At 38.8% G+C, this 27,891-nt stretch overlaps 1 protein-coding gene across 1 annotated transcript in view; it reads left to right on the forward strand.

The window, feature by feature from the left end:
• The first annotated feature begins 557 nt into the window (after window positions 1-557).
• Window positions 558-27,891, forward strand: part of fbxl16 (F-box and leucine-rich repeat protein 16) — a 43,448-nt gene continuing 16,114 nt past the window's right edge. Inside the window, exons 1-2 of the mRNA XM_084744776.1 lie at window positions 558-972; window positions 26,354-27,068. Of these exons, the coding sequence (XP_084600902.1) occupies window positions 26,361-27,068 (708 nt within the window). The 5' untranslated portion in view covers window positions 558-972; window positions 26,354-26,360. The remainder of the gene's footprint in view (window positions 973-26,353; window positions 27,069-27,891) is intronic.

The following is a 27,891-nucleotide window of genomic DNA, read 5'->3' on the forward strand; positions in this document are numbered from 1 at the left end:
CTCTCAGCCACATCAGCGTTCCTGAAAAGTTGGGTCCAGCAAAAAGCCAAACCTGAATCCAAACCTGATCCTGATTACAGGATTTTTCTTAACAAGTTTCGCTCTATGCATCAAACAATAGGAGTTGGCAGTGAGAGGGACAATATATGTGGGGGCCTGAAATGAAAAAAAAGTTAATGAATCAATAATAATAGCAATAACAACATTAACAACAACAATAATATTAATAATAATAAACTGTGCAAATCTCAAGCTCTACAGTTTTCAGAAGAGGGGCCCATTGCACATGTAGCCCCTGGCCCTTAGAGAGCATGTGCACGCCACTGCAGCCGCAATCACACACACATACATACACATGCGGGCAGGTAGAGCCGTGCTTCATTTACAGTATGAGTGTGTGTGCTGAGCTGCAGAACAATGAGAAGCTGCTGCTGTGGTTACATAAGCAGCAGCAGACAGAGTGAATGTGCGCGCGCGCACACACACACACCGACACACACACACTCACACACAGCGCTGCTCCAGCTGCCCTCTCTGTCCTATCTCTTTAAATGAGACTGAGCTGCTCCTCTCCTCTCCGCTCCGCTCTGCGTGTGTGTGCGTGTGTGTGCGTGCAGGAGAAATTACGAGACAGAGAGACAGGCCGCTGTGTTGTGGAGGAGGACTAGAAGCGATCGAAAACACAGCAGAGGAGTGATTCAGTGTAGATTTTGGACGCTCTGCAGAGGAGGCTGTGCATGTTGGACCGGTTGGATTGTGGACCCGGGTCTCTTCTCGTCTCTATGGGCTCGGCGGGCGCATCTCTCTCCTCCCGCTAGGACATGACGGGCAGGGCTGCCTCCTAATCATTATTTATTTCTCCTCTGTGCGCCGCAGCGTTGGGGAAACGTGATCGAGAGGCAGCGATCAGATCAGATCAGAGATCAGAGCGTCTGATCATGGATTAATGATCGAGTCAATCTGATGTGAGAGGTAAGAGGAGAACACAGGCCGGGGCAGGAGGGTGTGTGTGTGTGTGTGTGTGTGTGTGGAGCTTGTGCCTGTGATGGATGATGGATGTTGGGGTGGAGGGTTTACTGCGGCTCCTCGGCTCCTCTCACTGCAGAGGGACCGGGCGGTGTGGGTGATGGCGCTGGCTGCTCCAGCTCTTTGTGTGCGCGGTGGGGCCTGTGGGAGACGGGAGCTGATCAGCCGCATCGAGCTGCGTATTATTAACAAACACAATGACGTCAGCGTCTGTCAGTGACGCAACCTCTCTCCTTCTCATCTGTGCAGCACTGTGATCTGTCTTTGAGCAGGTGATGCTTCAGCCCTGATGCCATCAGCTCCTTTTCGCTCTCCGTGGCCTCCATGACATCTCTGTGCGTTATCATGTTAAATATGACAGTTAATGATCTCTTAAACCACTTAACATACAGTCCTTCCCTCCTAAGTAGCTTAAAGGTCGGGAAAACCTTCTGAGTGTGACTGAAAACTTTTTTCTGCTCTGTGGATTTGGCTGCAACACATGCGCTTGTGTTTCTTCAAAAAACTGGCACTTTAAAGTCCCAACAGTTCAATTCTGGATATTTGTTAAAATTTCTCACATGATGCTTGATAAATATATATACTCAGTGTTATTAAACATATTGCTAAAAAAATATTGACTGAAAAATATGATTTAATAACATTTATGAGGCATTTTATGGGTCCAAACACCACTTTTTTTCATGTCACACAGCTGTGGCCTCAGTGTTCAGATATGTGAAAAAAGAGTTAATAAAATTAGCTTCTGACATCATTTCAAATGGAATAGTTTCATATAAATATTACTTTACCCCTTGCTAAAAACTTATTTTTGGTTTATTGATCATTTACACACTGTAAAAAAAAAATAAAAAAATAAAAACAATTGAGAAGAAAATTCCAGTGTGCTGCAGTAGATTTTTGAGGTTTGAGCCCAAATGCTCTTGATTTTTTTTTTAAATACAATGTTTTGAGTTTCTAAAATTCAAAGTTTTTCAAAGTTTTTTTCTTAGCAAAGTTTTTCTAAAGAAGAAAAGTAAATTATCTCAACAAAAGATCAGTAGTTGGTAAAACTTTTTCAAAACTTAAGAATTTGAGTTGGGCTCAAAACTCAAAAATCTATTGCAGTTTTCTCAGCTTTCTAATTTTTACAGTGATCTAAACTCGTCCGTCCCACACCTTTGTGTCCTTACTGCAATGCTGAACAAAATCCACAGTAAACTTTTTTTGTTTTTAAAATCTAAACAAATCTACATCCTGTTGAAAAATAAAACTTGGTCATCTTAAATGAGACGTTAAATTTGTCTCAAATTAAAGTCTTGTTGCTCCACACGGTCATCAAAGAGAAACCTCTGTGACACCCTTGTGTTCGGCAAAAGATCTCCTGCTTTTCTTTTGTTTGTCTTTTCTTCCTTTTTTTCTCCTATAGGAGGGTTTTAGGAAAAACAGATGACACTTCAGTGAGCCTTAAATAAGTATAGAATTTATTTCTCTTAAGACAAAAAAAGAAAAAGATGATCGCAAGAAACAAAATTTTCCTACGGGAACTATTGTGTTATGTTTGGGGACATGAAATGGTGCCTCTGGCAGGAGGGCCTGAAGACTAACTTCTGTGCAAGTTCCATTTCATATACCTTTGTAGCTATCTAAGCTTTAACGCCTTGCACATGTGTATTACAGCAGTAAGCACAGTTTCTTATTTTACATTAATTTATCCCATTATGATGAAGCTTCTTGTTGGCAGCACACAGTTGATAGTTTGTATTTATGAGAGTTTATATGAAACATTACATGTGTTGAAGTTACGTCTTTGTGTAGACCAGATTTCACCTTCCAGTAAGATATGACTGTGGCAAAATACCATCACGGTAATGAATATGGTCTCTCTTTAAACCTACAACTGAACAAATTATCAGAATCGTTTAAAAAGTTTGTGTTTTGTGACACATTGATATTGTAACCACATTTCAGCTGGTTGAAAAGAGGCTGAAAAGACCAAGTTTTCAATTATTAATCAATGTTGAAATCCTGGTTGCCACTCACTGTGCTGGCTAACACTTAGTTTAGCTTAGCTAGATTCATCAGCCAAGAGCCTGAAACCAAAATAAGTCTACTGCAAATAAACAGGAGATTGAGAGGAAATTTCTAATGCTGACATTTTGTAATATTGAGTTTTCAAGCCCTTGAGCAAAAGATTTCCAAGAACACAGATGTCATTAGCTTGGCATGTGAAAACTGCCAGGTGGAAATCAGAGTGAGAGAAGATGAAGAAAGCGTGAAAAGGATCCCGTACCAAGTGTTGCATCTGTAACAGAGAAGTGAGGCTGCTGAGCACCAGCAGAAGATGGAATCTACATCTGTATGGCATGAGAGCTTTGATTGATAAATATTGCAATGTCAATAAGTGCTATAAGAATATATACATGGCTAACATGCAGGGCGTTTCACCATGGCAATTTTTAATTCAGTTTTAGTCTCTTGCTGAAAATTTTAGTGAGTTTCAGTCACATTTTAGCCTTTTGTTTTAGTCAAGATTAAGTCAGTGGAACCTTAATTTTAGCCATAGTTTTAGTCATAATCTTTCTTTTTTGATCACTTTAAATTGCAAATTACCTCTCATTGTTACATCTACCCCCAGCTTGTGTTACAGACCACCCCAGTGGGATAGGCACTGTGTATCAAAGTTTGACAAATCTAGCATGAACAACTGTGCTCAAGCAAAAAGTGTTACTACCATCCCAGGTCTCCCCTGTCATATAAGAATGAATGCGGACGTCAATAATGGTTAGATTGTGCTATTTAAATGGCCTCATCTTTCAAACTAACTTTGTAACTCATCATAAGATCACCAGGGTTCATTTCTCAAACTTGACAAAGCTCGTCCAGAGGGGTGGTCCATTCAAGATGGCGACTGGTATGGTTGGTAGTGAGCTCAGAAACTACAAATTGCACCAAGTTGGAAAGTGGCTATTGTTTGTAGTTTCTAGCTTTTGGGAGTCTTTATGCAAAATGTGGTTTAGAGGCTTCATTTTGTGAGTCTATGGTAGGGGGATTCCAAACCCTCACACACACTGCTGACTCAGAAGGTGTGTCTTTGAACTACAGATGAGCTTAGCTTGTTGAGTCGCAGCTGTACAATGTCAGTTGAACACTTTATTTCCTTTTAAATTCTTCACCATAAATACCCCCTGTTATTTTGTTATTTAAAAGCTCTTATTATGAAACAGAAAAATCAGGAAATGTTGGGTTTTTACCAGCAGTGCGCTTGTTTGGCAGAAAAGGGGGTAGTCACAGTTTTTAGCTGCAGTTGGCAGGATGTTGCCACAACCCGCCTGGAGGTGGGCTGGGTGTTCTTTGGCCACGCTCCAGAGATCGTCCGTCTCATGCTGAAATTGGCACAGCTCAGTGCGGTATAAGAGGCAATGGAAAGGCAAATCAGTACGGCACAGTTTGACTCGCTACAGGCAAAAGTGACAGTGGAATGCATTTAACCTTTTAATATATCAATCTAAAAAAATCTGCATCAGGAAACTCTTGAAAACTCACAGGATTTACAGAATCAGGATATCTTTTTGCTTTTGTTCCATCACACTGGCACAAATGGGCTTCCCTAAATACAGATGTTTTGTTGACGAACATATAACTGTCTGCTTCTCACTGTTAACAGACTCTGGTCCGCAGTGTAGTTCATACACTTCACTGATAAACCACAGCATTATAGAAAAGAACTTGGCTTGGTGATCAAAGAAAGTTTTTATATCACATCGACACCTCATTCATCCTGATCTCTCTGTCTCTCTCTGTCTTGTGCTCTGCTGTGAGTTAATCAGGTAATCAGCGCTGCATGTTACAGTACTTCCCCACTGATCTGGACTTACATTACACTGCTTGGGGGGCCCCCTGGTGACTTCAGGGGCCCTGTGCAACTGCACAGTTTGCATATAGCAAGAAACGGCCCTGCTAACATGTGCATTTAGTGAGCTGGCTAACTAGCCAGAAGAAAAATTAGCTTGTTGTATGAAACTGAAGATAAAATGATTTTCCTGTGAGGTATCCTTGTATTCACATACGAAAACAGGGCTGGTTAGAATCAGTGGAGATCCAGGGATTAGCCGTGAAATCTCTGAATGGGTCTAGGGTTAAGCTTATTACTACTAGTACAATTTTAAATAAATACACCATAAACACAGTCAAAACCAGCTTCTTTAATATATATGAATGAACAAATTAAAACATTGCTATAATTGAAATACAGTATTTGAGTCATTCGTTCAAGTCTGAAAATGTGAGTCAATTGCTATTTGATTTCACTGCATTGATTTAAAGTGGCTTAAGTTGTGGAAAAATAATTGTACTTTCCATTTGTGCATAGAAGTCAGAATTTCTGAGGTCCCAGTCAGAAATTTCAATTGGAACACCCCCTGAAATCGGATTTCCAGCTCAGAAAGGACAAACCTCAACAACCCCGGCCTCAAAAGACCTCTAAGATGGCTGCAGTAGTGGAAGCTGTAGTATATACTGTTTATTAGCACTTCTGTCTTTATTCTGTGTCTTGTACACACAGCACAGTCCAGGTTCTATCTGTGGACATGTTGCAATGGTGTTTGTATGTGCAAAATACTGCAAAATGCATTGCTGACTTATTCACTTTCTACTTTTTTTTCTTTTGACTTTCCAACTTGTTTATTGGAACGCCACCAACTCAGGTGTGATGTCATTCCCAGCTCCCACTTCCAAGGTTAATAGAACACAGCATAAATTCAATAACAAAAATCACAGGACATTAGAAATAACTAAAATTAGCAACTGCCAAATGTTATGTCAAATATACTGGATTGAGCAACTGGTTAAGGTTCTGTATTAAAGCATACCGGCATGGCTCCGTCATCTGGTGGCACTCGTTGGCGTTTGCGATCTGGGGGAGGTGAGGGTGTGAGTCAGGCGGCCTGCAGGTCAGACTCCTGTGGCAGGCGGTCTGTCCTGTGGGTGAATGTGGGCAGCAGAAGGAGGAGGAGGACTGAAATGCAGACAGTGGAGGCAGACAGGGACTCTTCAGTGCTTTATTGACAAAAGTGAAGATAAAGTTTATAGGCATGGGTACAAACTGCATGATCCACAGGTGAGTGGAACAGGGCAGGAAAAAGTGCAGGCAGGTACAGATACAGGTTGCAGGTTTCAGGTAAAAAGATTTCAGGTGACAGGTTGCAGAGTAGAGGCAGGTATCTGTCAGGGAACGAATGGAAGTGGGCTGGTTTTATGCTACATGGCTGATGAGGGAAAGTGGAAACAGGTGAAGAATGACATTCGTATTGACTGAGTCTGCATGAAGTGCGTTATCTAAGCCGACTTCTAAAGTTCACCATTCCCTTTGAGTAGCGAACAAACAGTAAGGTTGTGGGATTTGCACAATTTTCCAATATAAACCATCTTTTCTGGTAATATGGTTGGATTATCCAGAGCAACAGAATGAGAAACAGCAGACGTCTACATCTCTTATTCTTTCTTTCTGACTCGTGGTCAATAAAGAGTCACCATCCATGACTAGATTACACTTAATATGTATATGTATATGTAAATATTTAATTGGCAGAAAGTTGATTTGTTCACAATAACACAACCAACTGCGGTCATAATGTTTATCCACATTATGATCTGAGTGAACACTCTCAGAGCGTTTGGTTAACAAATAAAAAGCTTGTTGGATTGTACTGTGTGGGAGGAGTTTCATCATGACATGATGGATAAAATAACAACAGTAATTATTGAGTACAAAGATAATATGTGGAGTGAGTACTACCATGGTATCTACAAAGATATAAATGCTAATGAGATGTACAACACTAAGGATGAAAAACACATTATAAATGTAAGAAAGGTCAGGAATAAGGGGAAAATATGAACCAAAACACAGGGAAAAAAAGCTGAATCACCAGTTATAATGCCACTCTTTTGCTACATATTATTGTACATATACAGATTTTCCATCAGTGCCCTTTTTCCTCAGTCTTTTAACTAAAAAGACATTTAGTTTTAGTCATTTTTTATTAATCTGAATTGTGTTAGCATCAGTCTACTTTTAGTTGACTGATGATTTTAGCCTGTTTTTTTCTTTGTTTTTAACTTTTAAGTCTGTCTGACACAATCTCCATTTGGTCATACAGAACAAAAAGATTGAGCAATTGACATATAACAAAGCAAAATAAGTAAATAAAAAAAACAAATCTAAATAAAATCTAAATCTCATCTCATCTCATTCATGAAGACTAAGAGCAGTGGCCTGGTACCACTAAATCTACACCTGTGGATAAATTCTTTGGCTTTTATAATCAGACTGTTATACATCATTTCTATTTTTTTTTGTCCTGCATAATAATAATGCCTCATAATCTTCTAAATTGGGTCAATGAAGGTCCAGTTTTAAAACACTTTCCAAAAAGATCAAGTATAATTAAGAAAAAACAAGTGTTCTAAAGTTTCAATATCAGACTCACAAAACATACAATTATTTTTCTCAGTGTTGAATCTTTTTTCTTAGAAACATGACAGGGATAAATATTATTTGCCATCTTAAAATGAGTCTCTTCAGCTTTCAGTTAAATAGGAAGAGTGATGTATCTAGTTCTGATTCCAAACCTAACCTCCTCCTTAACAGATTCATCTTTTTTTAACGGTAGAGGAAAGATTTCAGAAGTGACAGCGCCTCTTAATTTTGTTTGTATGCTTTCCTGAAAATCAAGTCCACCTATAGCAGCTGTCAACAACCTTTACTATAATACAGCCATTTTATGTCACAAAAGAAGACAAAAACTCTATCTGGAGCCACAACTATTTTCTTTTGAGACTTTTCTTTTTTGGAGGGGGGGTTTGTACCCTTAGCAAGACTAACCACCAACAAAACTGAGAGGAAAAGGTACTGAGACATGGACGTAGGCTCTGATGTACGTTTTTGCGGTTGAGTCTCATCACCACACTTTTCTAGTGGGTCATAAGTGATGATTGAAAGGGATTATGTAATATCACTCTATACACTGTCTTTAGGAAAATGTTGCAGATTATACCGTTTAAAGCATTTCATTTATTTGGTGTATAAGCTACTCATTTTTATGATTGGGGAATGCAAAAATCAATTTTGTCCTACAACAGTGATAAACAAAAATTGAATAACATTATTCATTTCCATATATTTTTTGTCAAAGCATCAGGGAGCCACTGTAGAGAGGAAGAGAGCCATATGCAGCTCTGGAGCTGTAGGTTACAGACCTCAGACCTACACAAAGGGAAGGCAACTGTGTGACTAACCCATTATAAGGCAACATGCCCTTTACCATATTTACCACTACTTATGTAACTGCTTTAATAACCACTGAATATTGTTTTTTTAGTACACGTCACATTGAATTTATCAAGAAAGTTATCTCTTGAATGCATCTAATGTAAAATAGAGTAAAAGAGATTTTTTGAACTTATAGACATAGAGGAAACATCTATGATTAGCATTAATATTAGGTAAACTACATTTCTGCTCCTTTCTCCCATCATATGTCTCATTAAGTATACTACATCTCCTCAAATGTCCTGTACATTGTACCTGAGAAGCAAAATGTTGTGATTTTGCCATGTAAACAAAGCATTCTGGTGCATATTCTGTTCATGTTTTCGGCAGGCATTGCTACTTTTACTTTTACTTTTGTATGTAAGTAAAAAGTGCTAAGTAAGGTACTATAGTAGTAGTAAAGAAAAAGTAAGGTCTCATTTCATTATGTTAGTTTCCCTCGCAACCTATGACGATGCACATTGAAATCGTTTAGTGATACAGATGCAGTGAGAGTTAGCTTTAACTCAGCAAAACGATTCTGAACTGTAAAGCCGTAAGTTAATACACAATTCAATGAAGTTAACGTTGGTTGATGTCCTAACATTCTAGGACACTTTCCATCATAAACAGGTTGGGAAAGATTTGATAGGTTACATTAGGACACCCTTTAATTTGATTTGGCAGGTTAACCTTACTTTAGCAAGTAGTTAGCTAATGTTAAGTTAGTTAAATAGCATATCACACAGTCACAGCACACAAGACTTACATGTTTTCTACGGTTCGCTGAAAACTAGCATCCATTGTACACATCCACATTTAAGAAGGAAAAGAAGACGATGTAAGTACTTTGATTGTGATTGGCCAAAAGACTTGTGACATCTCAGCAAAATGTGAAGATTGCGACATGACGACAGCTGCCTGGTTTCACTCCAGCCTGGGAAACTGTGCTGATACCTTGACCCAGAGGAGTAAACTCTCTGCCTCATTTTGTTGAAAACAGTGTAGCCTGTTGACAGCAAACTGAGCAGAAATAGCTGCTGGATTTGATGGATTGCTTATTTTCCATCTCTCATAGTGTTCAATCCTTCCTAACATCATTCCAGGTGATCATGACGTACGATTGGCCCAGTGGGGAGGACAGTGTCTCAGTCTGTCAGGAGTGATCAATCGAAGCATCAGACACATTGATTAGACTGTGTGGGTCATCCTGGTCTATTCTTTGCCGTATGAGCCATGCTGATCCTTCACTATTACACTGAGGCCATCCTAACATGACTCCCATCATGCATCTGTAGCATTGGGCGTTCTGTAATAGCTTGTTTGTAGTTCAATGTTCTTGGGAGCTGGAACTTGGCAAGTTAGATTCAACCCTTTGCTCTGCAATGTAGTTAAAATTTTGACAACTATTGCTATACTCAGGGGTGGAACTAGGCTCAACACTGAGGGGGCGGAGCATTCTCAAGGGGCTCTGTCACTGTCCTCTGGCTCTCCGACTGTCCAATAAAGCTGCTAGACATAGCGTCCATGTTGAGTGTTTTTAGGTCGTAGTGATGTTTGACCCTAGGACAGCGGAGTGGACACGCCCACAGCATTTCAGAGCAGAGAAAGCTAATTTTAAGACCTAATTTTATATACTTATCATTCAAATTTGTCTGTGTGGTCAATAACACGTTTCTGTGATGTGACAAATTCAGATACACATTTATTGTTGCTTTATAGTACATTTAATGCTGAGTTTCATTCATTGCTAACCTCACCAGTAGAATCTAAGGTTGCTTTCGCACCGAAACGGTGTTCAGGTCTGTTTACATTTGGTCTGTGTACTTTGGTTCCATATCGCAATTACCCAAGTGGTCTAAAGTACTTTACATGTCATACCTACGGCCTGTCGTCATCACCTATGTGGGCTGTGTCCCCCTATATTTGACATTGATTGGTTTGTAGGTGGACATACGTCTGACATTGGTGTTTTTATAGTTTGGTTCAGAATCAAACCAGTTATCAGTTAAACATCTGGTCTCCTCCTGTCCCCATGTGCTGTCACGGCCCATTTTATTTTGGTGTGTTCTTCTGAAGAAAGAGGTTCAACTGAGGCACAATTTCTTTTTGAGGACATACAGAATAGAGTATGGAGGTTTTATATTAGATTTTTATGGCGCTACTTATCTTTAAAATGAAAATTTTAAACACAGGAATTTAAGAAACTGTAATACACTGCAATGTGAGTTATTAAGTAGATATGAGAAATGGTACATTAATATGTGCATGTACATGCAAGTACTTCATGCAACCCCTGCACGAGTCAGTGCCCCACTTGGGACCCCAAGTCAAAAAAAATTCTGGAAACGCCACTGGTGCTCTTGAATCAGAGAAATAAAATATTATTTTCTGATTGTCTCACATGTTCTCAGCACAAATAAACACCTCCTTACCACCCACATGGCCACACAACCCTGTGCTAATCACTGCAAAGCCTGATTTGGTCTGGATATAGTGTAACTGTATCTAGTTTGGGGTAAACTCAAGCTATTATTTTCTTTATCTGTGGCCCAGCAGGTAAATGTTGGTGAAAGCATAAAGCATGTTATAGATGAATGAGATGTGACCCATTCATGAGAATTCAGCCAAATCATACCCTGTTTAATTCTGTCACATAATTCCATTAAGTTCTCAGCTGGTATTCTTCTGGCATTTTAAACAGTGCTTTAGTTTCAAAATGATAAAAAGCATAGCTTTTAAAAATATTTGTCTGTAAATCATGCTGGATTATATTTACTGTCACAGTAACATGATGATGCAGCAGCTGGGTGTCAGGTTTAGTGCAGAGCAGCAGTTTCTTTGATACTGGAGTGTTCTGATGATAATAGTTCTGGAAATGCAGATGAGGAATTAGTGTTTGTGCCATTTATAAATTAGACAACATAAAAGAAGAACTGGATGTGAAAGACAAAGCTAGCATGTGACATTGATCAAGGTGCTGTCCATGCAGCACAAGAGATGCATGTAAATGAGTTAATTCAACTACCTCAACCCTGGGAACGTGCAGCTAGTTTTTCTGGTTACAACTTCTTTCCTGGAAAACCTTCAGCTGTGTGGCCATGGCTGAAGGAAAGGAAAGAGCTGCCGTGACTTCCAAATGTTGATGGATGCGTGAAAATTTTTTTTTTCCCCCCAGAAAACAGAATTGCTTCAGCTGAGGAACTCCCACAAAAAAAAAAAAAAAAAACTAGAAATGCCACCTCTGTCCATCCATGCTTGACCACAAAACAGTGCAGTGCGCACAAACACAAGAAAGTGACTGATTTTGTAATTACCATGCTGGCTTTGTAGGTTTTGTAGGCAGTTACAGTAGTGTTTGACTAAAATAGTAAAGTAGAAACATGGAAATGCTGAAGATGCATTAATGGTCAGAAGTCTACTTGCCCAATTTCTACTTGTCCTTGTACAAATGGTGTGATTTATTAATGATCATCAAATGACAAAAAAGCATCATGTATAGCAACAATGAATGTGTCCTCTGAGCTTGTCAGACCACAGAAATGTGTTATTAACCACGCAGCCAAATTAAATGACTAAAAAATATAAAAACGTGTAATTGGAAGTAACTAGTAACTAAAGCTGTCAGACAAATGTAGTGGGATAGAAAGTACATCATTTGTTTCTGAGATGTAGTGGAGTAGAAGTACCTTGAATTTTTAGTTGAGTACAGTGCTTGAGTAAATACACTTAAAATGTGTTTTTCAGTCACTTTTTTCAGAATTTCCTCTGATTTCTTCCAAGTTGCAAACCTGACAGGCCAGATAGTATGTTACACAGAATCACCTGGAGAGTCGTCCTTTGGAAGAGTTTGGAAAAGGGTAGGCACTTTCAAAAAACACAATATGTGATGTGGTTGTATGAACCATCTGTCTATCACGTCTAACACCAATCAGATCAAACTCTTGCTAAAGCCGGTAAGGAGAAGAGTGAAAACATCTTTTCCATGGAGAAAAAACTTCTCTGTTGTTCTTTGCTCTTCTTTCAATGTAGAAATACTCTCCAGCTCTGATATAACTGATGTTATCACAGTATCTATGTTAACTTCTTCAGGAGCCACCATTGTTTGTTTGAGACGAGTTGCTTCCATAGATGCTTCTCACTGTTGTCACATCTAAAGCTATGCCTGTAGCTGCCAGTAGTTTCTCCTAGGACACTGATTGGCTGCACCACTTTTGATGCAGACACAAATCAATAACTTGAAGCCTGGCAAGATGGATTCTTGTGTGATCTTGTGATCTCTTGCTGTCTCACAAGGTAACCAAGTTGCAGGACCCAATCTCTGATGCACTGTTTGAAATTTTGCTCGGTTTGAAAGCATCGTTTCATGCTGCTTCTTGTCTCTGTGGTGCTCAGCAGGCTGTACAACTCAAAAATATTTTTTCCAAAAGTTTGGAGTTGGTTGGGCAGCAGCTGCTTACCATTCGTGACAGCGACAGATGCTGTCTGTTAGACTCAGTGGACGGTATATCTCCATTCATTACTGGCAGGCATAGTCTGTTTTTGCACATTTTACATTAACATTTTACAAAAATGTACCCATGTGGCCTGTTATTGAATGCCGAGTTAACACTGTATTCATTGACACTGATGGAGGCCACGCAGCTGCAGAATCTGTTACCTCACCATCTCAGTCTTAATGCAAAGATACAAAGAAGGATCACACATCAGAACGACTGAGACGCAGTTTGAGTTTTCTTTGAATGAGAAGGATTCTGGTGTCGGCTGGGTGCTGTATGGTAGAACAGGGTTTTTATAGTTATTATTGAGTTTTTCTCAGACATTAACCAGTAATAACCAACACGTCCTCATACCTAAACGCAAGAATAGGTCAACTGACGATTATTCCCAAAATGACTTGTATTACTGGTGGAGAGTACAGGCAGTGACAGGCTTACTGGACCTTAACTTTGTTATGTAGGCCACATGATGTTATATATGTGGTTAATGTTAAAATGGGCAAAACAGTTGCAGTTTAGTTGTTTAGACTTAGGAAAAGATTGTGGTTCAGGTCAAAATAGCTACATTTTGTATGTTGCATGATGGAAGCGACATCACTTGTGCGACAGAAGTGACGAGACAAAGTTTTACGTCACTCAAAACTTTAAATAATTCTACATTTAGTTCCACACAGGTCTTCTGGGTGAAAGTCCTGTGCTTATTGGAGCCATCCATTCACCCCACCTCCACCTAACGTGGACTTTCTTTCCTTATACTCCTCCTTTAATATTTGCTGCGTACACCAGAGGGTGCCGTCAAACAATAAACTGACATATCAGATGAAATCAGCTGCTTGCACTTTTGACTGATGTGCCTGTGTTTCTGGTGAGGAGGGGACTTGTACCGTATTTTTATATCCTTTTTTAATAACTTTGATGCTCCTCTCAGTGGCAGGATTAACTCTGTTTACTGCCATTGCCATTTTTTTCTATATCAGATTTATTTTTTTGTATTGTTACACTGTTTGCTAAACTTTCCAAGTAAAATGCCCTTGTAATTGTTGAATTGCTCTAAAATATACATATTTCCTGCAGACGTAAACAGAGCTTAGGTCTTAATTTACCCAGACTTCATTTTGCCGTAGTCCTACTTAAGATAGTCAGGAACTAAACTGCTTTGTGCAATCGATAAATTTAGATGTCTATCTTAAATCTGTTATATATAAGCCATAGTCGTCTATCTTTAGCCTGTGTTAGATGTGGTACTCAGATGGTTCATCCAGTCACCTGCCAAGTGTTTTTTTTGAAACACCTGGACCTCCTGAAAGTACATCCACAGAACACAGCCTCATTTTGAAAACACTGTTTCTGTGTTAAAACGACTTGTATCCACACTAGTGTGTGTATGAACTCTGGAACCTGCTTTGCGTGAATCATTCTGGTGCATATGGTGGGGGCTGTGATAGTAAGCTTGACTCTCTCCCTCTGTAACACAGCTCTGATTTGTCATTACATCATTAGTCCTAATAATGCTGACTTCTTCCTGTAAACTGAAACAAAGCTTAGTGAAGGTTCACTCCCCTGGTTAAATCTACACCCCCATGAATAAATGTAGATCCTCAGGTAGAGATGGAGGGCTGGGGTCATCCATAGGAACCTTTGTGCTGCTTCAGAGAAAATATTCAGTAGCTTTGTGTTGTGATTTATTCACCTTCCAAGCCAAATTATCTTTTTCTCTCAGAATTTTCAGATCTTCTGTTTTCAATTGTGCTGATATTGATGTTCAAAATGTGTAATCACAGAAAAAATGAGTTGACTGAAAGCAGAGGTGGCAAAAGTACTCATATGGTCAAGTAAAGTACAGGCACGAGTAAAAAAAAAGACTCTGGTAAAAGTAGAAGTACTGATACAACTTCTTTACTCACGTAAAAGTGAAAAAGTACAGGCCCTGAAATTAACTCAAAGTATTAAAGTAAAAGGTTGGGACATTGAAGGACATTTCTACCAGCTGTTTCTGTCCAAAGCTAACTGAACATCTCCTTTTCTCCACTGTTACTTGATGGCTTGTCATGTTTCTTTATATTGTTTTCATCTTGGTATGTCCTGTAATGTCTTTTATCTTGTTTTTGTATTGTTACATCATTTTCACCTTGTTGTGTATTGTTATGTTATTTTCGTCATGTTACATCATATTCGTCTTGTTATGTCTTTTTGTTGTTTTCATTTTATCTGTTTTATGCCCTTTCATCTTGTTGTGCCATTTTCATCTTGTAACTCAGGGTTTGCACACTTTCCAGTACTGGGTTCGAATAGGGTATTTGTGCTCCGAGATTTATCACGGAAATTACGTGATTAATTCCGCAACCCAATCATAAAAAATCCATGCCAGTTGCTATGTGGGTGCAACACAACTTCTCTACTTCTGCTCCTGCAGCTGCTCCCTGATTCTAAGCAACTCAACAACGTTATATCACTCCTTTAACACAAACAGTGATTTAACCTGCTGCCCATATCAATATCAGTTTAAGTGTACGTTGTATTTAGAGCATTTTCCCCACTTTACTTTGCTGTTAGACAGCCTTTACCAATGGGGAACTGAAGATGCATGACGTAAAACATCTTCTCCTCGCAGGACACAAGGGCTGTTGGTCTACCACTCCCTCGATCTGTGGCAAGTAACATTAATTCACACCCGAACAAACGTGTTAAAACACTGAAGTTGAACAATAACACAAACTAAATAATAACCACAAACTCCTTCAACTCCCGTGTCCTATGAGGTAAAAAGACACTTTCTGTCCATGGAGTCTGGTGGATGGAAAGACAGCGGAGACGGTGGCTTCAGTTCCTCATTGGAAAACGCTGCCTGACGACAAAGTAAAGCAGCAAACGTTCTAAATGTAGCATTCACTTAAACGACATTGATGTTTTTAGGTGGTCCTTTGTTTAAGTGCTAAAATACGTTTTGCAGCTGCCTGCATCTACAGCGGTCCACAGCAGGACATTACTGAGCTTCTGTGTTGGGACTCCTGAGGCAGCTGTCAATCAAACGTGAGCTGACACGCCCACACACTCCTGAAAAATGGTTTAAACAGCAAAATGAGCTGTTTGTGAACCAGGTTTTCTAAAACTTATGAATGTTTATTTTCATTCAGATCTTTGTGGATGCTTAATGAGAAACTAAACTTTGATATCATATATGCATTTTCACTATTTCAAACCAAGTCTTTAACCAAGGCCTTAAGTATTTTTAAACAACAGTAGTTTTACTTGTAAGTAAGTAATATTTTAGTAATATAACAGTACTTGTACTTGAGTACAGGTTTTCAGTACTGTTTCCACCACTGCGGTTCCTGAGTCACTTGCAGAGACAGTGAGGACTCACATGTTATTGCGAGTGTAGGTGATGAATTCAGCCTCAGCAGTGTTTCAGTAAATCACGGCACTGAGGGAAAATGGAAGTGAGTGATTCATGGCGCTCTGTTTCACAGCATGTGTTGCCTTCGCCTCATAACAGAGGTCTTCTGCAGTGAAATTCACATCGCTGTTTGAAGACTGTGTTGTTGTGGTCATCTCTAACCTCAGGCTCCATGTGATAAACACTGATAGTGCTCATCTCCTCAGCTCAGTTTGTTTAGCCCCGTCACAGTGCTGTTAGCTGTACAGAGGGGACATGACTGTCAGCGCTCCAAATGTACTATGAATGATATTTTAACAAATGTATTCCCTTAAGTGAACGTACAGTGATACAGGCTAGGGTGATACCTATTTTTTTCATGCCCTCCATTCTTGTGCTTCACCAGGGTATATGGCAGGGGTGGGCAATTATTTTTCAGGGGAGGGCCACATGAAAAGTTGATCAGACTGCCGGGGGCCAGACACAAATGATGTAAGGTCCTAATAATGGCCAAATCTCTAATAATGGAACGGTCAGAAGTGTTTTATAGAGGGCACTTCTGCTGTTGGTCACCCTCTCTGAATTGCCATGTTGAATTCTGGGCTCATACTGTTTTTGGCCATGTCTAAAACTTGATGTTTTACAGTGTACCATGCATGCTGCATACAGGTTGCAATGATAGTAGCAGCAGAAGTAGAAGAAGAACAACATAAACAACATGAATGTGCAGCATTGAGTGAATAAAGTTACAGTTTAATATAAAAGATACAGTTCATTATCATTATCACACAGCACGGAGGCTTTTCAAAATAAGGGTTTGATAATGGTTTAATGGTAAGCAAAATAGTACTGACTAGACTTTTAACTTTTGGTATTTCCATGATGAACCACCACATGAAACCATTCAGTGGGCCTCGGGTCACATTTGGCCCATGTCTGGTATACAACATATGACGGTATTTGTGTGAAAAAAAAAGGGTTTAAAAGCTGGTGGTAGAAGTCATTGTAGGATATATGACATTGGCTCCTATCTCTTGTATTGAGAGGATTGAACAACGTGTGTACAACTTAAAATGAGAGTTAGTGTGTGAAAAAATTGGGCCTCAAGCTGGAAACACGTGACCTATCAGTGACTTTAGACTACATAAAACATTTATAACAGCACATTTTCTCGCAGATTATACATCTTACTCAATAACTACACAATATTATCCTTGCTTATTTAAAAAAATATATACAATATATTTCAAAGTAATTATGTTTCTTCACAGAAGTGCAAGGATGTGGGGAGAGGTGGGGCAGTGGCCTAGCGCCCTCTGTTGATTGGCACTGATGGTGTTTCTGATGAAAAACAAGCTTGACTTTTCAGCCAGTTGAGGAAATTGGTGGCACACACATTACATCCTTAGATCTGCCACTGAGACACTCTTCAGCTGCGTGATTTGGTAAAAAAGTAAAGTAATTATGTGATTGTTTTGACTGAAATCGCAATCGCGATATGTAAGAAGATTAGCGGAAATGACCAGTTTTGCATTACAATTTTCTTGTTCACTGAAAAAAAAAACTATTAAAATGATGATGATGTGATATTTATTGAGGTCTGTACCAAACAAAGGTCTGTTTTCTTTCATCTGGAGAACAAGATTTTTAGGCCAGGTCATCTCTGCAGCACTACAGTACCTCATTATAATGCTGTATTCTCACAGGATTTTCCTTTTTTCAAAAATTTTTTCTGATTTGGATATTGCACTTAGCCATATAACTAAACTAAACTAACTAAAAAGCATGAAGGACTTGGGATGTTTGTGGAACTGTAATGTTGTGTTGCTGAAGACTTTGAGTACATAGATGGTGACCCCCAGGGTGTCCCTGGTAGAGTGTGTGACCTGGTATTAAGGCTGCAGTCCTCTGCAGTGGCCATGGGTGCAATTAGAGACAGATGAAGTGAGGACAGGATAGAGGGGCGGGAGAGGGGATGACATGCAGCAAAGGGCCGCAGGCTGGAATCGACCTCAGGACTGACTTGACACTCTTCCTCAGTCTTTTTATACACTAAATTCAAGAGAAGACCTTTTATATATTATATACAAAATATTATACTTTAAATTTGGTGTCATATTGCATTATATTATTTTACTTTATATTGAGTTTACACTGTGAAATGTGACATTTACATAAAACACAAAGAACTGCAATTACATTCAGATTTGGTGCAAATGTTTGTACTATCAGTTATAACAGAAGGTCTTGTTTAAATGACCTCTCATTCCTGTATGGAAAATGTCATTTTCTGTTCAGAGTGCTGATTCATCATAGTAATATGAGATCGGTGGTGGATGAATGCTCTAGAAGCAGAGTGGGGCTTTGTGGCACAATTTCACCTGCTTGCGAGCTGCATAGAGAAGAGAAAAAGGCCAAAAAAAGAGGACAAAACTGTAGTTTTTTAGAACACCTTTACTGTTAGACCAACGTGTTTCAGCTTGTGACCTTTATCAGGGTCGTAACAACATTTAAATAGGGTAGGTGTGAAGCTGAAAAAAAAAAATTCAGTGCGTCATAAAGACAGGGTGTAGAGGAGATACTGATCTTCATCATGGTTTATACTGTTCACATGTTGACCACATGATTCTTTTGAGGCACACGCCTATAAAAGACACTTAAAAAGCCTCCATTCTGTAACTGTCTTTACATTGGAAAAAAAGAGGGGTATCAATAAAGAAATGTTAATTGCAGTAATTAAATTAATTTAAACTATTTTTTGTGTTCATTGGACATTTTTAGACCTATATTTGATCCATATTATTCACATATCTGATATTTTCTTTGTATCATATTTGATATGTCAGGCATTTTTGAAAACTGATCACAATAATTTTCACTGAATCTGGAAAATCTGGCACGTTTCAAAAAGGAACCTTTTTATTTCACACTTTGGTCAGAAAAAACAGCCTGATGAATGTAAACTGAACTGGTCAATATAATATACAATTAGGAATTGTTTTTAATGAAAATCAATTAATCAATGATGGAATAAAATCCAATAGAATAATGGCTGAGGGATTCACAAATAAATTATCTTATGAACCAGCTGTATCATATTTGATTCACATATTTTTTAGTATGATTTTACTATAAAATGAGGTGCAAAATATGAAGTCATTGCAGGCTGTTTCACTAAATATTCATATTAAAATATTAGTAACAATGTAAGTATTATTCTTACAGTATTTTTTTCAAAATTAGCAAAGATGTTCCTGCCAAAAACGTGAGTCACTATATAAAAGCAGCCATGTTGGATTTTGCTGCTGCCTGCAGTGCACTGATAATCCACCAGAGGGCAGAAGACATGTCTCAGATTGATACAACAATTTTGTCAGGAAAATATTGATCACACTGATGTTGCAGAAGCCTCAGAAAGTCATGTACCAAACAAGATGCAAAATTCCATAATCGTTAACATGGACGATGTTAAAGTCCAGTTAAAACGACATTTTGAGAGTTGCTAGCTTCTTCTGTATCATGACGTATTTCTTTGACGTATTTCTATTCAGTGAACCAGGATAGGCAGGTGGGACATAATGTTGGTAAGTAACAAATTACAAATTTGATTTGAATGTTAAAAAGTGGGTGTGTCACAATAGCATGCTTTGCTAACTAATGAATGGTAACTAATGCATTTTAGCTGTCACTTCAAATTGAAGAGAGATTGATGGCTGGATATCATTTACGTTGTGTTTTTACGTACGTGTTTTTTGGTGTGAAGACAGTGAGATGCATCCATGGAAGCTCCTGAAGAGGTTAACATAAATACTGTGATACCATCAGTTATATCAGAACTGGAGAATTTTATGTACATTGAAAGAAGTGCAAAGAATGACACTGAAGGCTTTTCTCCATTAAAAAGATCTTTTCACTCTTCTCCTGACTGGCTTTGGCAAGAGTTTGATCTGATTGGTTGAAGTGGGCGCATGTTAGACATGATCATTCATCCACTCACCTGCCAAGTGTTTTTTTTTTAAAGTGCCTGCCCTTTTCCAAACTGTTTCTAAGGACAATTTCCGTGATGTTTCTGTGTAACAAACTATCTGCCGTGTCAGGTTAGGATATCATGATACTGGTCGTGACATTGGTTTGAATTAGTTGGTTCAGCTCTACGTTAGCATGTTATAATTTATTGATAACATGACTGGATTTTAATAAAGGAATACAAAGAAATTGATTTTTTTATGTGCACAGTATCAAGTCACTCAGGTCACTTTTCATATAGAGCAGTAATCTGACCAGGGTTATGATCTAAAATGGGTACAGAGTCATTTTTCACTTCATTTGGACTTTAATTCTTATGCTTCACAGTGTTGTCAGTTTCAATTTGTGGCGATGAGGGTTTTATTGTGAAGAGCCGGATGTGCTGTTATTGTTGCTTGTGGTGGATGAGAGGCAGCAGAGCCTGCAGATGCTTCAGCAGCATCCCTGCCTCCCTGCCTCCCCGCCTGACAGAGACACCACCGCCGCATGACATAACACACGGAGGAATGGTAAATATAGATTTTGCTGTAGCTGTGCATTCATTACCGTGCAATGAACCTGTGGCACTTGATTTTTTTTAATTTTTTTTTTTAGCCCTGTGCGTTACATCTGATTGAATATTTCCTTCCTGTGTTCCCTGATGGGTTAGCCTGATGTTTCTCTCAAACATGTCAGCCTTGTTGAAACGTTTCTCGCTGTATTCAGTCTAGTTGACAACATTGCTGAATTATGTAATGGATGAAGCGCGGTGATGCTACAGCGGAGGCAGAGCCAGTCTCCATCTGCTAAGGGACCATCAACAAATACTATAAAATGATCAAATGTAAAATGCCACCAGAAGTGCTCATATTGAAAAGTGCTCTTGATAAATTATAGACAGTATGTGCGTGTACGTGTAAATGCACGCACGAGCGGATGTAGCAGGTGTTAACAGCACCACTGGTTGTGTCAGTTAGATTGGAACAGAGAGATGCTGTTTTGTGTGAAGCCCTATAGTCAGCATGTTACATAACTGAGCGGTTTGAGCCTGTGAGCTGTCCTCCTGCTGCTGATACAGTGAGATCACAGAGAACAGGCTAGATGAGGCCATGGGCCACAGCATTCATTTACACTATCGTGTGTTTTCACTCGGATACAACGTCCAGCTCTGCTGAATGCAAACAACAAAAGAGGAGCAGCCTATTCAAGCAGCGTGCTGATGATAGTTACAACTGTTTGACCCAGCTGACTGCAATCTGGTGTTCAGTCAAACACTAAATAATGTCCTTATAAAAAGTGTTCACATGAGATGATTTGCTGCTTGTCACTGTTTTCTATCATTATAAATACAACACATTTTTCAGCCATGGTCAGACAAAATAGATAATTCAAAATAGTGGATGGTTATATACTGTCTTTTATGTATTTGGCATTATTTTATGTATATTACATACTGTATATATATCTTATATACAGGCTTGGGAAGTAATGAATTACATGTAGTAAAATTACATAATCTGGAAACTAAAAAGGTAACTGTATTGCATTACAGTTTACAGATAAAAAAGAATTAATCAGTAAAAAAATGTGGGTTATTAGTAGGAATACAGTTTTAAAATAAAGACCAATGTCCTACCATGCGCAGTGCACACAGCTGCCAATTCATTATCATGGTCTCTAGTGAAAAACTGCTTCACTGCATGGAAATTTCAGCATTTTTTGTCTTTAAATCAATCGATAAATCACACACAACAAAGGAAGGAACAGCTGGACAAACTAGTAAACCTAACAATGAGCATAAAACACTTAGAGCTGCAATGATTAATCTATTCTTAATCAAATATTAAATTAATCTGCATCCATTTTAAAAATTGCTAAATGGTTTTGAGTCATTATTGAATTAAAAAAAAAAAGTCCAAATTCTCTGATCTCAGCTTCTTAAATGTGAATATTTTCTGGTTTCTTTACTCCTCTCTGACAGTAAACTGAATATTTTTGAGTTGTGGACAAAAAAGACAGTTGAGGACATCGTCTTGGACTTTGGGAAACACTGATCAACATTTTTCAACATTTTCTGACTGTTGTAGACCAAATAACTAACTGATTAACAGAGATTAATTGGAACTAACTGATTAACGGATTAATTGATAATATAAATAATTGTTACAGGAAGGACTTAAAATAGTCCAAACAAGATTGTGACAGGATTAATTAATCGATTCATTGATTAATGTCAGTTTTTAGCTTGTTTCTTTACTCCTCTCTGACAGTAAACTGAATATCTTTTGAGTTGTGGACAAAACAAGACATTTGAGAACGTCATCTTGAGCTTTGATCAGAATTTTTGACAATTTTTTTACATTTTATGGACCAAAACAACAAATGGATTAACTGAGAAAAAATGATGAAAATATTTGTTAGTTGCAGCCCTAAACAATTTCACCATATTCTATATTAAGTAATCTAAAAGTAACGGAAAGTTATCAAGTTACATTGTTTTAATATTGTGATACTTTAATTAAATTACTGACTGCATGTTTTTTTATTAGGAACTGTATTGGAATTCATTTTGAAAATAACAGCGTTAAATATCAACCTCGTATACATTTTCTGAAAAATATTTGACAAACATGAGAGTGAATTTTTTTTTTACTCATAAATCTGTATCTACTCACATTTTGAAAGTTTAGAGGGTACAGGGGCTTAGAGCAGTACATGCTGAGATTTCTTTAAAAACTGGTTGGATGGCGAGCACTTCTGTGGATTGTTCAGAAACCCCTTCAGTGTCAACATAGCGAGGAAAGCCATCCAGCCTCTGACTGCTCCAGGTCTCTAGTTTGTGTTTGTGAAGTTCATGAGGCTGTGATTATCCTGGAGCTGGTATGATACCAGTATCTTTAGTTTTATTTTAAAACTGAGCCCATTTCAACCTCTGAAAGAGGGTAGAGAGGCGTGGACACATACATGTCTCTCAGTTGTTTTAAAGTCTCTAATGCAAGTGTCCAGTATTACACAGACCCAAACAATAAAGTCTCTCAAACAAGTATCTGTTGATAGACTGGTCCAAACAGTAAAGTCTCTCAAACAAGTGTCCAGTATTCGACAGGCCCAAACATGAAAGTGTCTCAAGCTAGTATGTGTTGATAGACTGGTCCAAACAGTAAAGTCTCTTTAGCAAGTATCCCGTATTAGACAGGCTTAAACAGTTTCTCAAAAAAGTGTCCAGTATTAGACAGGCCCAGACATTAAAGTCTCTCAAACAAGTGTCAAGTATTAGACAGGCCCAGACGTTAAAGTGTCTCAAGCTTGTGTTTGTTGACACAGTGGCCCAGACATTAAAGTTTCTCAAGCAAGTGTCCAGTATTAGATAGGCCCAAACAATAGAGTCTCTCAAGCTAGTATATGTTGATAGACCAGCCCAAACAGTAAAGTCTCTCAAGCAAGTGTGTAGTATTAGACAGGCCCAATCATTAAAGGCTCTTAAGCTAGTGTCTGTTGATAGACAGGTCCAAATATGTGAGCATGTACAGAACATGTATCAAATGTCCATGTAAAAGTACATCAGAAAATATATACAGAAATGAAACATACAAATTACCATGGAGCCTCTCAGACTGTGCAGAATATGAAATTGTGACAGAAAATAGGAAATAAACTTTTCAATTAAATCAGTGTGAAAAATAACAATATTTGTTTTTCTTCAGGTGACAATAATTACAACTAATAATAATTTTGAGAAGAAATAAGTCAACATTTTGCTGTGATGGTTGCTTCTTACAGTAGTAGGAACCACAGTTGTCCCTTGTCTGTTAAATATGTTGATAATAATCAGTTTCTCTCCTCTTGATCTGTTCAGTATCTCTGAAGTCTAGTACTGACAGCTGAACTTGTATTTAACATCAGTAACCTTATAAAGATAGTATCAGTTGTTGCATCAGTTCCATCACAATATATTGTATACTATAATATCCTCAAATACCTTGGTCACACACACCATGAAGAAATGCCTTTAAAAAGCCTGAAACTCTGATTTCATGATGGTGTGAACTGTACAAGTCTCATGGAATCTCATCTTTTCAATTCTAATTTGGGCCACTTTCTTAAATAATAAAAATAGTGTTGTTGCGATACTAGAATTCGTAATTTGGATGCAATAACTTAAAAAAAGATATTCAATACTAATACCAGGGAAAAATTGACTCAACATTGTGGGCAAAAAATTGAATTTTTTTTATTAAAAGATAAACATGAAATGACAACGGATATTCACCCCAAACAAATGAGATGAGTGACAAGAAGAAGACAGCGCTGTGAGTATGAGAGAGGAGGCGGGACTATGTGGGCACTACAGCAATGTGTGTGTCAACTCACTGTCGGAGAGAAGAGATGTACCGGTGTACTGATACTGCAGAAAATGAGTATTGAAAGTATTTCTCAGTATCTATATTTATTGATTTATCAATATTTTTGACAACACCAGTCCTTTATCAGATACACATCTTATTTTTTGCAATGTGACCCCAATCTGAACAGTTTTATCAGAATTCATGTGAGTTTTATGTCATTCACTCACCAAATAAAGGGATAGTTCGCCCCTTCCAAAAATTTGGCCATTATCTACTCACCGTCATGCCAACTGAAGGTCAGGTTTAGTTGTTTAGTCCACAAAACACTGCTGGAGTTTCACAAGAAAACAGCATTGTAGTCTCCCAAACGTAACATAATATCATATACATATAACAAATGCCTCCATACTGCTGGCCTGGTCTAATCTCCTTAAGCCCCAACATGCTGTTCACTTGTGCGTGCACACCTTCACACCACACACACCCAATTCAGACGATGTGCAAATGCATGTGAACGTGGCTCCAAGCTAAGGATCTACAGTGAAGATTTGCCAAAAAACAAAAAAAACATAAAATATCTCTGGTGTAATCCAAGTCCCCTAAACCCCTAATTTGCCAACTATTGCATCCTGTCTTTATTTGTCAGGGTAAAATTAACACAGATTTTGTTGTACTTTTTGTTGTCAAAATAGTTTTCATTTACAGTTTAGTAATGAAATAAAAGGACATCAACGAATATGAATCGTCAAACTTTCCATTGACAAAATTAACACATTTGTAAAAAGTAATAATATTAAAGTAATATATTACCAAGAAATATATTAGTGTTTGAGTCAGTCACAGAACAAATCTAATCGGGGGGAATAAGTAACCATGGCGGGGGGCACAAACGACCAAGAACTCAATCTTCCACTCAACTGTGAATTTTCGGGTTAAGTCCCTCGCAAACACCAACTGAAGCAACTGGGTTTTTCTTTTGCACTTTTCTCAGGGGTGAGAATGACTTCTCACACATTGTTGTGGCACCTCCAGATATGACAAATATAAATTAATTAATCACTTCCTTCAGGAAGTTGCAATGTTGAGATCACAACAATTAACACAAATTCAACCAATCCCTGTGAATTGTGCACGACCTTGCAATTTTATCCAATCCACCACACCTTTTCCACAACCACGAGTTCAACGCAAAAGTCAAACCTGCACATGTCACTGGGGGTACTGAAAAGAAGACAATGTTTGTCGTTGTTGACATTTATCAATGCTCTGTGCAAAGAGAGTGGAGTACCCACCAGGTGTACATCTTCATTTACAAATAAATCATATTTTGTTAGAGTTTTTGAATAATAATTTCCTAATCCTGTGATCCCTTTTGGTAAGTTTACTTAGAATACCCAGAACATGCATTATACTTATCAGATCAAGTTGCCTTTGATTTTTAATCAATTATTTTTAAAAAAGACAAAAAGAAAAGAAAACTTTTTTTTCCTACAATTTTCACTTGCTCCTGCAATTTCATTGCAAAAAAATGCATAGAAACACTGCAACATTGACAACCCTGTTGTAAAACTATTTGAAGCATTGATTCATTTATTTAGCACGTATTGAAGTGTAAACAAGAAGGGCCTAGCCTCATGAAAAAATAAAAAATAGAAATGTAGTGGTTTTAGCATTGCTTGCCATCCTGCTGTTGGCTTCACAATAGCTTGGTATTTCAAAATTGCCCTAACCCCAAGCCTTTATAAATGAGTCTTTACTCACCTGTTTTCAGTGTTTAACAGCACCCTGCTGATCGTTTCTCTGTCACCAGGTTCCCGATGTTGAACATGTCCACCCCCAGCGAGCTGAAGTCTCCTTGCGTGACTCGCAACGGAATGGTCAAGCTGCCCCCCAGCCAGCCCAACGGTCTGGGCAGTGCGAGTATCACCAAGGGGACACCTGCTGCCAAGAACCGCCTGTGCCAGTCCTCCTCAGTACCCTCCATCCTGCCCCCTCCGCCATCGTCCCTTCCCTACCACCACCACCACCACCTGGACGGCCCCGGCATGCCCAACTCGGCAGCCTCTCTCCTGGGCTCTGACCTGGAGCCTGGAATGCCTCTGGTGGGCTTGAAGCCGTCCCTTCGTCAACTACCACCTCTCACTCTACCAAAACCCATGCTGCTGGAGCGCCAGCTGGTCCTGGATGAGAAGCTACTCAACCGACTGCTTTGGTACTTCACCACGGCTGAGAAATGTGTCTTGGCGCAGGTATGCAAGACATGGCGCAAAGTGCTGTACCAGCCCAAGTTCTGGGAGGGCGTGACACCCATCTTGCACGCCAAGGAGTTATATACCCTGCTGCCCAATGGGGAGAAGGAGTTTGTCAGTCTGCAGGCCTTCGCCCTACGTGGCTTCCAGTCTTTCTGCTTAGTGGGTGTGTCAGACCTGGACATTTGTGAGTTCATCGACAACTACCCGCTGTCCAAGAAAGGAGTTCGCTCAGTCAGCCTCAAGAGGTCCACCATCACAGATGCCGGTTTGGAGGTGAGTCCAAACGTGTTTTTCTGGATTTGTGTCCTAACTTTTGTCTTGTATCATGTATATTTTCATCGTACTGACCACTCTGCTGCTCTGGGTTTCTCTTGTTAAAGTGAGGAGAGACAACAACTTAACATTATGAAGTAAATGTTGATTTAACAAAGACTATAGAATAGTGACATCAATCGTGTTTAGACTGCTATGCTATAAGCCTTGATGTGATGTGTCTGTAACCGGGTATGATTTTTCCCAGGAAAAGATTTTTCCATTATAGACGACATTAATGAATACATTTTCTTCTAATGTTACTTTTCTTCTAATGTTACTGCCCCTCTTAGCTTGTGAGGCAGCTGGATTTGTGAGATCACAAGATCATGCAAGAGTCCATCTTGTCAAGCTTCAAGTTATACAAAAGTGGTGCAGCCAGACAGTGTCCTAAGAGGGACAACTGGCAGCTATGGGCGTGGTTTTAGGCATGATGACAGCGAGAAGCGTCCATGGAAGCATCTGAAGATGTTAGTGTCGATACTGTGACAGCATCAGTTATTGAACAGCTTTGACGAGAGTTTGATTGGTTGATTGGATGATCAGATGGTTCATCCAATAACCTGCCAAGTGTTTTTTTCGAAAGTGCCTGCCCTTTTCCAAACAGTTGCTAAGGACAACTTCCCAGATGGTTCTGTGTAACAAATTGCATGTCAGGTTACTCCCCCTCCACCCTGACCCAACCCCTGTTGATGTTCTTTCTTCTCTTTTATTTTTACAGTGGTGTTGAGCTCAGCTGTGACACTGAGGAAAGTCATCCAGTGTTGTGTTGAAGTCTTTTCAC

Source organism: Lutjanus erythropterus, chromosome 19 (genome assembly GCF_056507025.1).
Source record: "Lutjanus erythropterus isolate fLutEry1 chromosome 19, fLutEry1.hap2, whole genome shotgun sequence".
NCBI classification, from domain to species: Eukaryota; Metazoa; Chordata; class Actinopteri; order Lutjaniformes; family Lutjanidae; genus Lutjanus; species Lutjanus erythropterus.